The sequence below is a fragment of the Leopardus geoffroyi genome, chromosome E2 (assembly GCF_018350155.1).
Source record: "Leopardus geoffroyi isolate Oge1 chromosome E2, O.geoffroyi_Oge1_pat1.0, whole genome shotgun sequence".
Taxonomy (NCBI): Eukaryota; Metazoa; Chordata; class Mammalia; order Carnivora; family Felidae; genus Leopardus; species Leopardus geoffroyi.
In genome coordinates, this window is record NC_059335.1 from 28,287,130 (window position 1) to 28,300,918 (window position 13,789).

Consider the following 13,789-nt stretch of genomic DNA (forward strand, 5'->3'; position numbering starts at 1 on the left):
TTTCTCATGCTTGCCGACTTTGACATGAGTTGCAAAAATAGAGACTTTTTTCTTTTGGAAGCAGTACCAGTGTGTGTTCAGAGTGTCAAGAACAAACTACAAGTCACTAGTAGTTCTACCACTCCTCAGTGATGGCTGTTAAGACTTCTTTCTAGATGTTTGGGCCTGCTGTATTCCCCTCAGCGTCCTTAGCTAGGGCCTGGCTTGTGGAGAGCACTTAATGAGTATGTGCATGAGTGAAGGATGGACTCACACTCTTCATGTTTGCCAGCTCAGGTGTCCTCACCATCTCTGTAAAGCGTGGTCACCTGCCCACGTGGAAGGCGGCAGGCAGGACCCTGAGTGCCCCTGCTCCTGGGCTGTGCACCGTCCTCTGAAGGACCCTGGTCTGTTTGGTGGAGGGCCACCTAAGAAAAGTGATTCTTTAAAACCCCACTGATGTAGTACTTTACAAGTTGAGAATTGCTGTGTACTGTTGGTGTTAACCTGTTTACAAGTGAATTATCATATGGTAATGGCCATAAATCAGTGTCATCAAATATATATTGCTAGTGTTTCTGTCCCATAGTGAGTGCTTGGATGCCATTATTTACATCTACATGTTTTAGATCCTTCGTTGTGAGGAGAAAATCCTTAATTATTTATAGCTTACTTTTTTATAGCTTGCTCTTAAAATAGAAAATTAAGTGTGTTGGATATCTCCACTAAAGTCTGTTAATATAAGGACCCAGTTGATGCTTAGCACGATTACTGATGTAGGAATTCACTGAAAATACAATTTTCTTTTTCAGAAATATCCTGTATTACCGTACTTGGTTTTAGTATTGAAACAATTCTTATTACAGAGGGACCTTAATGAAGTATTTACAGGTGGAATTGGTTCTTATAGTCTCTTTTTAATGGCAGTCAGTTTCCTTCAGGTAAGTTGTATGATTATATATCATGCCTCGTGTACACTAAAATAAAATTAATCCATCAGGAAATCATTTTGGAAAAAAATTTAAATCAAGCTCTAATTGGAATGCTTCCCTTAATTACTTATGACTTTTCACTTTAAAGTGGGACTCTTTATAATTTTATAAATAAGTATTTTTAAATCTCAGGAAATAATTTTTGGTTTGTTTTTAACCCCATATGTTCTAGTGGTTTTAAGAATTTTCACTGAAATTTTAACATGCATAGGTATGGCGTGCTTTTTGTAAGTGTAAGTGGTAGTATAAATGTCAAAAATAGTATCTTCTAAGCAACAAATCTTGGAAGTTTAGCTGGAATGGAGATCTGCTATCTGGGTGGAGTGATTTAGGAGTCTTAATGTTGTCTGTGAGTGTGTTCATGAGCCGCAGTGCTGTCAACGGCCCGACTCTGCTCATGAGTCAGAATGATTCCCTGACGTTTTGGGCCAAGCCAGCCCTGTTAGCATCCTAGGGCAGCTGTGAAATTCAGCTTTGAATTTTGTAAATAAATTGTCCCCCACCAGTTCTGTACCAGTGGGGCTTTAGTGTTGTCTGAAGCAGTATAGCCTGCCGTTACTCCAGTTCCCTGTTGGCTGCTAGCCTAACCAGAATTCTAATAGTATTGTTTTATAGAAGTGAGGATGTCTCTTATTTTACCCACCTTGATAATTGAGAGAAAATCCAATATAATTTCTTTTTTTTTTTTTTTTTCCTGGTTTTAGTTACATCCCAGGGAAGATGCTTGCATCCCCAATACAAACTATGGTGTTCTTTTAATAGAATTTTTTGAATTATACGGACGACACTTCAATTATTTAAAGACTGGCATCCGGATAAAGGATGGTGGTTCGTATGTGGCCAAAGATGAAGTACAGAAAAATATGCTTGATGGCTACAGGCCATCGATGCTTTATATTGAAGATCCTTTACAACCAGGTATTGAAATTAGGTAAATTTGTGGGCATTCAAAGAAAGGGCATTGCCACTGTTGTACTTTAAACTCTTTTTAGAAGAGGGGCACCTGGCTGGCTTAGTAGGTGGAGCGTATGACTTGATCTTGGGGTCAGGAGTTCGAGCCCCATGTTGGGTGTAGGGATTACTTAAATAAATAAATAAATCTTTTTTAAAAGCCCCACAACTCACTCTCTCTCTGTCTCTCTCTTTCTTTATAGGTTTTTTTTTTTTAAACATTTATTACATTTATTCATTTTTGAGAGACAGAGACAGAGTGCAAACGGGGGAGGGGCAGAGAGAAAGAGAGGGGGACAGAATCCAAAGCAGCCTCCAGGCTCCAAGGCTGTCAGCACAGAGCCTGATGTGGGGCTTGAACTCACGAGCCATGAGATCATGACCTGAGCTAAAGTCGGATGCTTACAGGCGCCCCTCCACAACTCTCTTTAGGTGAAAATAAAAGATTAACTTCTAATTGTACTCATTATTTTTCCTCAAAATATCTTGCAAGAAAACATGAAAACACAACACACACACCAGAAAAACACGCTGCATACTCCCAGTGAGCTGGGAGTAGAGGCCGTTTGGCCCTGAGAGGCAAAGGAGTATAGATACTAGCTGTTGGTTTGGGTGGCTTGTGCGCGTCTCCAGTTTGCAGGCCTTTTTCTTCTTTGTCGTGACCTTGTTGGCCCTGATTTTAGCCCATTGTCAGTCAGGGCTTTGAGCGAGGTTCCTGAAGCCCTAAGAGGCAATAAACATGGTAATACAGCTCAGAAATGATGAGCAGAAGGGTTCAAAGAGACTGTTTTCCTTTTGAGCCCCTTCTTTCCTCTTTTAATTTTGCACAGTCTCCCTGTGCCTTTTCCAGCTTCATGGTGGCTTGAAAGGGAACAGCAGATTCCTTCCTTGCTGTCATGGGGTTGTGTTTGTTTGCTTGTATCCTAGTTTTTCTGGAAAGTATTTTTTCTTGCTATCATTGTAGGATATTTAGATTCTGTATTACCAGACTTCAGTGGAGATGCTTTTAGTCGTTTGCTTCACTGTGTTAACTTTGAAAATGATTAAGGAAAGGGAGTTAAGAGAATAGTCATCTAGGGGCCCTTCTCTGGCTTATTGTGCCGTATTATAAACCTTAATACTTCTGTGTGTTCATTCATGGCGGAAATGTTTATCAGGAAGCTTCTCTACGTAAAGGGCACAAAGATTTTCAGCAAGATGCTCCTTGCTTCAGGAGCTTATAATTTAGTGCTGGAGATATTTAGATAGCTAATAGAAACAAAAGACAGGGATGTCTCATTTAGCTTGGTTTCACTCTTAGGAGAGAGCAGGCAGTTAACTCCTTTGTTTGCATGACTGTATGTGAGATAGTCCCTGTGGGGCCAGAATACATTGAGGCAATTTATATGCCATAATGTACTTACTGCAGGATACACACATTCAGAGCCTGGGGAGTGGTGGGGATGGCCACCCGCCCTGCCCAGATTCTTTGTGCAACTGTATAAGGAAAGCAATTGCCTTTGCTCTTCTGGAAGAGGGCCTGTGCACATTTAGTTCTTATTAAGCACTGGTCACGCTTACTATCTTCTATATATGTTTCTTTTAAAGGTAATGATGTTGGAAGGAGTTCATATGGGGCCATGCAAGTGAAACAGGCCTTTGATTATGCCTATGTTGTTTTGAGTCATGCTGTATCACCAATAGCGAAATACTATCCCAACAATGAAACGGAGAGGTAAAGGCTTAACTAAAGACAGCCCTTTGGGTCAAAATTGGTTGTGGCTTCGTATCTCCGAATTGACGTACTCCCTCTTTTTTCTTTAAACGCATGCAGCATATTAGGTAGAATAATTAGAGTAACGGACGAAGTTGCCACGTACAGAGATTGGATATCAAAACAGTGGGGCTTGCAGAATAGGCCTGAGCCTTCATGCAATGGTAAGAGTTTTTCATTGATTGATTGACCGAACATTAGTGGCTCTTCTGTGTTGTGTGTGTTTAATGGGAAGAAACGTTTTCCAATCTTTTGCCACTCTTTCAGGAAATGGTGTTACCTTGATAGTAGATACTCAGCAGTTAGATAAATGTAATAATAATCTATCTGAAGAAAATGAAGCCCTTGGAAAATGTAGAAGTAAAACTTCGGAATCTCTTAGTAAACACTCTTCAAACTCTTCATCAGGTCCAGTGTCTTCCTCTTCTGCCACACAGTCCAGCTCTAGTGATGTCGTAAGTATGAAGACGTGGCTTTTCTGAACCTATGCTTAGGAGTTCTGTTGGGGGGATAGCTGTCTAGAGGGCTAAACCTAATTCCTTTTCTTATTTATTACTGGGAAATTTTAATAACTTTATTGATTGTACATGTCCCCAACATTGGATTAAAATTTTGAAGCATACAGCAAAAGTGAGAGAATTTTAGCAAACATCCATATACATCGCCATTAGACTCTGCCATTAACATATTACGTACTTATCCCATAGCTAGCCATCCATCCATCCCTCTATCCACTAATTGATCTTATCCTTTGATACATTTCCAAGTAAACTACAAACATCGGTACACTTCCCCTAAAATACTCTAGTGTGCTCATCACTGACCAGCATTCAGTATTTGGTTCGTTTTTTCTTTTGATACAAAGTTGACGTACAAAGAAATCTAAATTGTGCATCAGTGAATGTTAACACTGTGTGCACATGTCTGACCCCAACTATAACAAAGTACAGACTGTTACCATCATCCCAGAGAGGTCCTTCATGATGCTTTCCAGTCAGTCCTGAATTCCACCCCAGAGGTAACCACTCTTAAGATTTTCTAATACCACAGATTGGTTTGGCCTGTTCCAGAATTTCACATAAGTGGAATCATTATCGTGTATACTCCTTTGTGTAGGGCTTCTTCCACTCAGTAATGTTTTTGAACTTCTTGATTGAATTTTTTTAAGTTGAGGTATAATTCACATAACATAAAGTTCACTATTTTAAAATACACAGTTCAGTGGTTTTCAGTATATTCAGTGTTGTGCAGCCATTGCCACTAAGTCCAGTATATTGCCATCGCTCCTGAAAGAAACCCATTAGCCACTTCTAACCATTCCTCCCTCCCCGAATCCCTCGGCAGCCCCACCTCTGCTTTCTGACTCTAACTTACAGTTATACCTACAGTTAGTGTTCCTCATCAGGGTTAATTGTGAGTGTGCTTCCTTGAGATATAAAATGGGCTTACCCATTATTTGAATTTTGACTTTATTAAGTCTGTGACATATAGAGTAATCTAACTGTGGAAGGGACATCATTTTATGTTGTTGGCGATGACCACGGATCGTAATGGAATTGTGAATCCTCATATGCACCATCTACCTGCGTGCCTTTTTCCTTCCTAGGGGAGAGCTCTAGAGGACGGAGCTGAGCTAGAGGTCACAGACACAGTGGGGCAGACACAAAGACAGCCTCAAGAGCGAGCTTTAGGGACTATGAGTGTGAAGGTGAAGGGTAGACCTGAGCAGAGAAGTAGCACAGTTGTGTCCCAGGCAGCCCAGAAACAGGTGGGGCTCAGCCCATCGTCTCTGGGAAGTTCTTAACCACGCGGGGTGTTCGGTTGGAGCACTCACTGATTGTTTATCACAGACGCGCAGAAATTGAGCCTTTTGAATCAGTCGTTTTGTATTTGGTTGAAGACGTTGAGTCCGGGACCTGGGGCCTTATCTTTGCTGTGCTCTTTGCACTGTACTGTGGTTCATTTCCTATCAGTGGAGGTGCAGATAAACTTGGACCTCTGTGAGCCCCTTCCAGGCTTATTAACAAGGTCAGGTCTAGACAATAGATTTAACAACGAACAGAAACCTTCTGATAAAATAAGCCACTTAAGATGTTTGGAGGGAAATTTGTGGAGGCAACTCAAGCAGTTAATTTTGTCAATTCGTCAAGGTGCTTCCCTTAACTCCCAAATGGCTAAATTTAGTCTAAAAGATGAATATCTGAATTACTAATACGTCACATAATAATTCATATGACTCATGTTAGGATTCTGATGCGACACCATGCAAAACCCCGAAACAGCTGCTCTGCCGTCCGTCCACTGGGAACCGGGTAGGGTCACAGGATGTGTCCTTGGAATCATCCCAGGCGGTTGGGAAAATGCAGAGCACCCAGACCAGTAACACCTCCAACAGCACCAACAAATCTCAGGTGTGTGGAATTTGTGTGTTTTTAATTGTTCATATTCAATACAGACTATTTAGAATTTCTCAAGCGTGAATATATATACACATTGTGGGTTTGAAGAAAACTCTAGGTTGAAGAACAAACCTGTTTTGTTCTAAGAGGTTCCAAAGCACAATGCTTCCTGTAACAGGGTGTCCTGAAGATCATTATGAGACGCCACTGTAATGTAAACCTTTGTGGGCATTTAGCGACTGGTCCTCATAAGACGTCCCAGCCACCCCACCTTAGTACAGATTCAGCATTTAAACAATTGCACTGAGTTTTTAAAAGATTCAGTTGTACTTGAAGTAAGCCCACTATAAGCTTTTGCACGACCTCATGGCAATGTTGTGCACATCTGGGAGTAATATATCCTTCTTTTATATTTTCTTTTCTTTATTTTTAATGTTTATTTACCTTTTTGATATTAAAATAATTTTTTAATGTTTATTTATTTTTGAGAGAGAGAGAGAGAGAGAGCAAGCAGGGGAGGGGCAGAGAAACAGGGAGACACAGAATCAGAAGCAGGCTCCAGGCTCCGAGCTGTCAGCATAGAGCCCGACGTGGGGCTCAAACCCATGGACTGCGAGATCATGACCTGAGCTGGAGTCAGACGCCCAACCGACTGAGCCACCCAGGCACCCTCACCTTTTTTATATTTTAATATTCAGTACCTAGTTGCTTGTGTTGAAATGATCAGATAGTGGGTCAGCTGTCGATGAGCATCAGCTTTGACTTAGGCCACAGAGAATACTCTATTTTCAGTTTTGTAGTTGTCTAAAATTTTATTAATCATGAGTAAGGAATCAAAATGAGGAAAGAAGCCATTTCATACTGGGCTCTGACCCAAGGCCATCTCACCCTCTCTCAGTACGGTGGAGACCCTGGGGAAGGCCTCTTGGAGTAGAGATGGACTGTTATGTCGGTCACCTCATGTCTGACTCCCAGAATCCACTTTACCTATACAGCCTTGGTCATGTGCACCAAACACACATCCATTTAGAAACAGCAACAAAGTGACAGGTGATAGCAGGATGTAAGATTACCGTGACCTGACCGTGATCAGGGGGCCGTGATGACCCCTGTCCTGGCAGCACACCTTTGTGTCTAAGAGCTTCTTTGGTAATGCTGTTTATTATGTGGTATATTGATGGATAGGTTCCTTGAGAAAAGTTTCACATTCCATATATTCTGAAGAGGGAAGAGGGCAAGGCAAGGAAGGCAATGGTCTGTGTTTTCCAGTGTTTCCATTAAAAAAAAGAAACAAAAGTTTTAGAGCTCAGGAGAGTGAATCCCTGAAGTATCGTTTTTTGCCTGCTCAGTAACTTGGCATATTCCTCATTTGAAAGCTCCCTGAGTCAGGTCTTAGTGAGTGCTCCGCTGAATTCACAATACTGATGTCTCTTTGACCGCTTTCTTTCTCTGCAGCATGGATCAGCAAGGCTCTTTCGTTCTTCCAGCAAAGGCTTCCAAGGTACAACTCAAACAAGCCATGGTTCCTTGATGACAAACAAACAGCATCAAGGCAAATCAAATAATCAGTATTACCATGGCAAAAAGAGGAAACACAAGAGGGATGCCCCCCTCTCAGACCTTTGTAGATAGTCGGCGTTGTGCGATGGACTGTCTTCTGTGTGCAATGGTCTCATGCTCAGGACAGTTGGATAGGGACTCCTGGCGCTCGGGAGCCTTACACTGTTCAGACTTTGATTTAGCAACTGCGTTTTTTCCCAGCTCGCCACGGAATGGATCATGAAGACTGACAACTGCAAAAACAAAAAGCAAGCAAAAAAGGGGGAAAAAAAAAAAAGGCTGCTCATTTGATAAGTCATATGCTACAACAGGGTCATTTTAAGATTTAAAGCTTGAATGTAAAATAAATATATTTCTCATTGGCTTTATGCAGAGTTATAGGGAATAATATTCAGTGTGGGTAGGGTGATAGGAACAAAAACCAATTTCAGAGGATGGGGTGGGGAAAGAAAACAAAAGTATCTTATAGGAAGTCCAGATTCCAAAGGGGAAAGTGATCTGTGCATGTTTTCTTTTTTTTTTTTTTTTAATATTTTTGCATATATTTACCATTTTATTGTGTGTATATATAGATGACCATATAGGAAATTGATATTTGTAATAGTGGATTTGTTAATACTTTTTACATAACATTACTGTTTAAATTGTAAACAGATTTTTCTCAGGATTAGTTTCAAAAATAATCTGAATTGTCATCTTAACATCCATATATAGGGAAGTGATTAGTTCTATTACTCAATTTGTTTTCCTCAGCATTGAAATGACTTACTCTAGAACCCTTGTGACCTGCTGCAAAAATTTTTCCTCTAAAGAAAAGGTTTATGGTGGCAAATGACGTTTTATTTTGTAAAAAAAAAAAAAAAAAAAAAAGAAAAAAAAAGAAAAAAGAAAAGAAAAAAGAAAAAAAGAAAAAAACGTACTATGTACTTTTGTGTAAACACTGAAAAGCTCTAGTCATCTCTAAGAATTAACTTGCAACTGTTTTCTATAGTGCTGTCGTCTTGGGCAATGGGCAATTACATGACTTTGTGTTTGTTTCCTTTGCAGTCTTGTTTTCTTTTGTTTTTCTTCCTAATAGGGGGAAAAAAAAAAAAAAGGCCACCCGCGTCTGGTCCCATTCCTGTTGCGGTGAAACCCCGAGTCCCACAGACTTTGCATGCTGGCTCCCAACCCTGTGTGCAGCGTGTGCTTGGTTCTCTCGTCTCTTCTTCTTTTCTAAATCCATGCTTAACTACTGTGGGAGAGATTAACTGTAAACAGCTTTAATTAAATCATACTTATAAAAAACTATTTTCTTATACTCCACTTTATGCTTTTGGTATTGTTGATCTTTAAAAATTAAATGGTCTTTGATAATGGATCTATTTTGTATTGCCTTATTAAGACCAAATACTTCTTGTCATCCCATTCTTTATCCTCTCCTTCCATGGAATTGTTATCTTTAATTAAAACTTTTTAAAACATTGGCTTGTTTCAATCATACTGTAAATTTTGGTTGTGGTCAGCTTTGAGCGCAAATGAGATGTATAATTCTGTTACCCATCACATGTTGAGTCTGAAACTCGGGAATGTTGACTATAATAGGATGTAAGTGACATTTCTGAAAATGCTCTCTTTCAATGTGAAGGCTCTTGTGTTTAGCATCAGTGTATGTGGCTCTGTTAATTACAGCCATTTGGGAAATGAGATTCTTTTATATATATACATATAAAGTACTATTGGCTTTTAGGAATTTCTTTTATATACATTTATGAAATACTGAAGACCAATCAGACCATTAATGGACACTTAGTGCAACTTTTTATAAAGAAAATAATGCTAAAGTAAGAGCAAAACTGATGTTATCACTGAAATTGACAGTTTTCAATATGTTCGTATTTTAATTCACAATGGGAAAATGTGTTCCACAACTGGAAACTCATGATACTTGTGTAAATCGTGGAAAATTTTAAATGTGATGTTATTTTGACAATGTTTTAAATTTTAGAGTCACATTTTATTCTGATCAGAATTTTTATCAAGATGTTGAGCTTTTGTGTTTTGAAACTAGTTTGTCATAACATATTGTGCTTAATCACAGTATTTATTTTCTAGGACTATTGTGAATGTGTAGACTTATGTTTACTGCTAAGGGAACAATTATTTATAAAATGATATTAAATCCAGTATTAGCTGCCTATTTCAGACACTTAATACTTGCAGAGATCCATTGTTACATTTACCACACTGAAGTTTTGTTTTGTTTTGTTTTGTTTTGTTTTAAGAATCACCCTCATTGTTGAAAGTAAATGTACTCTTAGGGTGCAGATATTAGCGTTCCAATAAGCATGTGATTATATTAAGGTGGTGGTAGCGGGAAGATAATCTTGATTCCATTGGGAATCTTAGGTTTTCGTAAATTTATTGGGAAAATAGTTTTTCCTGTACTGCTGAAGTTTCTTTTTGGTAAACAGTATCTTTCTAAAAGAAAAAGCATGAAGGAGAAATTGAGGTGTGTACATATCCTCAAATGACCAGCATTGTATTCGTGAATACTGTGTATCTTGCAATGAACAGTGTGGAAGCTGTTCATTTTTCAATCTGAAGTAAAATACTTTCAAGAACTTTTAGTTTGCCTGCTCATTTGTTTTGTACATTTCATCTCTGTATTTGACTCCTGTCTTTTTTTCTCTTTTGAGTTTTAATACTTTCTATGAAGATTTTGTGAGTATATCAGAAATGTGTCATTTAAATATTACAGTCCATCCATACTCATGAGTCATAACCTTCCTTTGCTCGTACTTGTAGAATGGGATTTCACCAATTCTGCCTCACTGTGGTGACATTTCTCAGGGAGTCATGTATGTGTGCCTGGTCGGTGTTGGAGCTCCTTGAAAAGTTCTGATAAACATTTCAGTACTGGTTTTCAGAAGTGTTGATGGGTCATAGACACGTCAGCATAAAACCTGAATAGTTATGTTTTGATGACAAAGGTAAATGCATTTTTTTCCTGCAGTTTTGAGGTGTCCGTGAAGGAGCCTGGTTTTTAGCGTCTTTGTCTTGTTTGGAGATGTTGCATGTGGTTTTCAAATCTAGCTTTGCTCTCGGGATCTACTGGTTTTACATACAGTTGCTCTCCAGGCTTCAACAGCCTTTTTTTTTTTTTTTTTTTTTTTTTTTTTTTGTCCTATTTTGAGTGTGTTTTGCTTTTACTTGCATTTTGAGCCTGTCATTAATACTTGGATTATTTGCTCTGGCTCCAGATATTCCTGGGTAAAGTCTTCACAGGGTAAAAACATGCATGCGAGGGAGAGCGTTACTAAGTCTTTCTCCTCTGAAGTCTCGTACCTCCATGTGTTTTCTCGTTCCCTCCCCTGTGTCATGGTTAGTGTGAGTTGTGTTTGTCTTAACCTATGGACTCGTGTTTGGGGTTTCCAGAGCTGTAGGCCTGCCAGGAGAGCGGATGCCCACGGTGAGCTGTAGGGCCCTCTTACTGCAATGTGTTCATTGCAAAGACCTCCCCACTGACTAGGATGTAGTTATCAAGGTTGCTCTGTAGAAGTCCCTAGAAATCACCATTATTGGGTATTATTGATAAGTTTTGTTGATTTTTTTTTTTTGTTCATAGTTACATTTCAATTTTATTTTAATGTGGATGTACAGTTCAAAACTGATCAGTTCCTTTGATTATTACATGCTGTTGATCTCTTAGTGTTTCAGTCACTGACTAGGAATGTTGATAGGAGATTGGTTGCTTCTCAATTAACTTTTCAAGAACTAAATGGTAACATATTAAAAAAAAGACATTCCTAATTTTCCTGTGATAAATATTGAAATGTTAAATTAATGATTAGAAGAGTTTATTCTTATCCATCAGTTCTTGCTCTCTGAGCTCATTTAAATGACTTCGGTTAGTGGAGAGTAACATTCTCATCAAGTATTTTGTGAGGAAAATATTCCATAAATGCCTCTATTGAACTTAATTGAGTAGGAAGTTATATTTAATAGTTACTCTTTATCCTAATTTTCATCAGTGACCTAATTCATCTAGTGATGTATTTAGAGAATGGTGCAGCATCACAGTGGGAACAAAGATGTGTCAAAGCAGTTCTTGGAAGTGATGTCTGTATCTTGCCTCAGCTTCTGAACCTCAAGACTCTATTTTATCAAAATATTTATGGGCGGAATGAACATTAAAAGAACAAATTTTAATCCGCTACTTGATATTTAACATAACTGAGAAACTAGTCCGAGTTGACCGTGGAAGTTATTTGCATGGCTCGGAAACTTGATGTGACCCAGAAGCCTTGTTCTTTACCGTCTTCTTGTGAGCTGTTTTAACTTTATGCCTTGAGCACCTTTTTTTTTTTTTTTTCATCAAAGATAATGACCTAAATATCTGTATAAATTGAATGTTGACAGAATTAAGCAGAAGAATTGCTTTATATAAACTCTGCGGATGTATTTGACATCCAGAATTAAATATTTACTTAAGGGCAGTTTTTCAGTTAATACACTGCTAATGTTTGTTTTACTCTTAGGCAGGGTTTTGATTTTAAGTATTTGGCCTTTACATTTTCTACTTAAGTGTATGCCCTATTAAGTGTAACCTAGTCCACAGTCTACTAGCCAGAAGGAGGGAACACCGTAGAAGAGACTGAACCAGACAGATGGAGATAGCACATCCCCTTTGGTGGTTATGAACTTGAGGAATCTCCAGGATTTGCTGAGAGAAATGTTAGCCGTATCGCTAAGAACAGACAATAACAGACAGTCTCTTAATTTGTGTATTTTCAGTGAAAGTGTTTGTTGGTATTTGCACATCATCTTTATTTTTGCATTCTAACATAAGTCTCTGTGGTTCTACACAGCCTTGACTCCTGGTCAAAGCAGCAGTTTCCATGTGGCCTGATTACAGGCCGGGTCTCCGCTAAGAAAACAGTCTGGATAAATTTGTTAGGAGTGTTGTTTTACCTTCAAGATGCTGTAATAATTGAGAGCTTGTGAAGTCTCACAAGCTGGGCATTAGCAGAATCGTGTGGTGGGTGGGGAGGGGAGACAGAGGCCTAGGAAAAACTATCGAAGCCAGTGACTTGGTGAAGCTGTCTCTCATGGATTAGTGACCTGTACCTTCCAAAGAGAATGAAATTATTTATTGGTTATCAGCCAGATTCTTTGAGTTGAAATTTATCTCCCCTTTCAACTTGGGTTCTGTGCAGTTCGTGGCTGTTGCCTAAATCATTTTGTGATTACCTTTTATATTTGGTTGCAGTCTCTTTGTCCCTAAACTGAAATCTCCAAAATGGAAGCTCCTGCTCTGGTTTTTACATATTTAAATTTTAAGGAGTCACTTTTTAAAAAAGAGTCTCTTGAAAGTCCTATAATCCTAGAATATTCCAAAGACTTATTACAGGAGTATCAAAGTGTTCACTGCACTCACCACTAAAAAGCACTGTCTTACGCACAGTGTGGTGAAAGTGTAGTTTCTGGACGTAAAACGTGAAGGGCTTTGGAGATAAACATCTTTTAGTGAAATATACATAGATGTATATATTTAGAAGTTTGGCCCGCCAGTGTTTGTTTTTAATAACCTTTTCGTTTATTTCCTCCCTTGATCAGCATTGCCTTCTGTGTTAAGAAATGTGGACTCCTGTGAGGTGCTGGAGGTTTGAGTCATCTTGAAAGCTTTCCACTCTTGTCTAGTTACCGCTGCAGAGGCACTAAGGAATTTACCAGAAAAAGAGATTTGATACAAATGGTTTATGAAATCTCGACATTTCCTGAGGTCATTATCACTGGGCACCAGTTACCAATACTATGAATGAATTGCACACCTGGAAGCTCGCTTTTTGCTTTTTTTTTTTTTTTTTTTTTTTTTAAAGCTCACGACGATTTCTTCAAAGACATCAATTGTTTGCCTCGAAAATTTTATAAATTGCATTTCTATGCACATCTGCCCCCAGTGCTTACCATTGGGCTTATTATTCATAATCTGCAATTCAATAAAGGCTTTGTGCTTTCATTTATCTTCAAAACCTCTGGTATGAGCCTTTATGTAAGACTTGAATGGCTATTAAAAAAATTATCTTGTAATTCTAAAGACGACCCTGTTTAGACCAATGAGAGATTCTTCTGTACATAGATAGCATTTCTGTGGGCTTCCAGCCTTTGTAATG

The 13,789-nt window shown here is 38.8% G+C and overlaps 1 protein-coding gene across 5 annotated transcripts in view; it reads left to right on the forward strand.

The window, feature by feature from the left end:
* Nucleotides 1-13,648, forward strand: part of TENT4B (terminal nucleotidyltransferase 4B) — a 76,852-nt gene extending 63,204 nt beyond the window's left edge. For 2 of the 5 annotated variants that reach the window (XM_045442701.1, XM_045442702.1), the window contains 7 exons: nt 792-920; nt 1,676-1,889; nt 3,510-3,636; nt 3,736-3,839; nt 4,084-4,130; nt 5,922-6,086; nt 7,530-10,243. In XM_045442701.1, coding sequence (XP_045298657.1) covers nt 792-920; nt 1,676-1,889; nt 3,510-3,636; nt 3,736-3,839; nt 4,084-4,130; nt 5,922-6,086; nt 7,530-7,706 — 963 coding nt within the window. In that variant the 3' untranslated portion in view covers nt 7,707-10,243. Of the gene's footprint in view, nt 1-791; nt 921-1,675; nt 1,890-3,509; nt 3,637-3,735; nt 3,840-3,942; nt 4,131-5,921; nt 6,087-7,529; nt 10,244-13,232 lie in introns of those variants that run through there. The other 3 variants (XM_045442698.1, XM_045442699.1, XM_045442700.1) reach the window with 2 other exon arrangements.
* The last annotated feature ends 141 nt before the right edge of the window (nt 13,649-13,789 follow it).